Source organism: the organism of the source record quoted next, unplaced genomic scaffold, assembly GCF_019419815.1.
Source record: "Pyrus x bretschneideri cultivar Hongxiangsu unplaced genomic scaffold, Pyrus_bretschneideri_v1 Contig50, whole genome shotgun sequence".
Taxonomy (NCBI): domain Eukaryota; kingdom Viridiplantae; phylum Streptophyta; class Magnoliopsida; order Rosales; family Rosaceae; genus Pyrus; species Pyrus x bretschneideri.
In genome coordinates, this window is record NW_025999788.1 from 2,550,682 (window position 1) to 2,551,671 (window position 990).

The 990-nt window shown below is 40.7% G+C and overlaps 1 protein-coding gene across 1 annotated transcript; it reads left to right on the plus strand.

Annotated features, from left to right (window-relative positions):
• On the plus strand, positions 1-674 carry LOC125470533 (transcription factor MTB3-like). The gene has a single exon (XM_048569738.1). The coding sequence runs from the start codon at positions 165-167 to the stop codon at positions 618-620; it is 456 nt and encodes a 151-aa protein (XP_048425695.1). The 5' UTR covers positions 1-164; the 3' UTR covers positions 621-674.
• Positions 675-990: the final 316 nt, after the last annotated feature.

Genomic DNA, 990 nt, shown 5'->3' on the forward strand with positions numbered 1-990 from the left:
TCTGGTCAAGGAATTTTCTCGGCACAACATGTCTCCACATAGACACGGAGGTGGCTGATCAGATCCAGTCGCTGGAATCGTTTGAATTACAATCAGTAGGCACTTCAAATGGATGTCGAAGTGAGGATAGTGAAGTAAAACTGTTTCCGCAAATAAACCAAATAATGGTTGACGGTTTCAATGTCCAGACAAGAGTTTCAAGTTCGGAGCTGCTCAAGGATGAGTCCTCGACACAAATTGATGAGCGGAAACCTAGAAAGAGAGGGAGAAAACCTGCCAATGGGAGAGAAGAACCATTAAATAATGTGGAAGCAGAGCGGCACAGGCGCAAGAAGCTTAACCAGAGACTCTATCCACTAAGAGCTGTTGTTCCTAACATATCGAAGATGGATAAAGCCTCTCTTCTTGGTGATGCCATTACCTATATCACCGATCTCCAGATGAAGATCAGAGTCATGAAAACTGAAAAGCAGATGGTAAACAACAAGGGAAAACAGTTACCGGTTCCAGAGATTGATTTTCAGGAACGCCTCGAGGATGCAGTTGTGAGGATGAACTGCCCATTGGATTCTCACCCGGTTTCTGAAGTCTTCAGAACACTTGGGAACATAAAATTGTAGCTCAAGAGTCTAACGTTTCCATAACAGACAACGATAAGGTTATTCATACATTCTCGATTCAAACTCAAGGCGGTGATGCCGAGCAATTAAAGGAGAAGCTGGTGGCCTCTGTTTCAAAATGATCTGACTGTAAAGTTTTTTCGTAAGTTATTACCTGTGATATAAACGTGAGTTGTCTTGTTGTCGAGTAACTATTCAGTGTCTTTATCTCGTGATGATTTGTTATATATATAACTTCAAATTCATATTATTGTACGAAGTTATTTGTTAATATATGAAAAAGAGCTCTTTGTAATTTTGAACATGTTCGGAAGATCCACTGAATGGTCGTTATGGATTTATCTCTCTACGTCGCTTTCTTTGGAAGGCT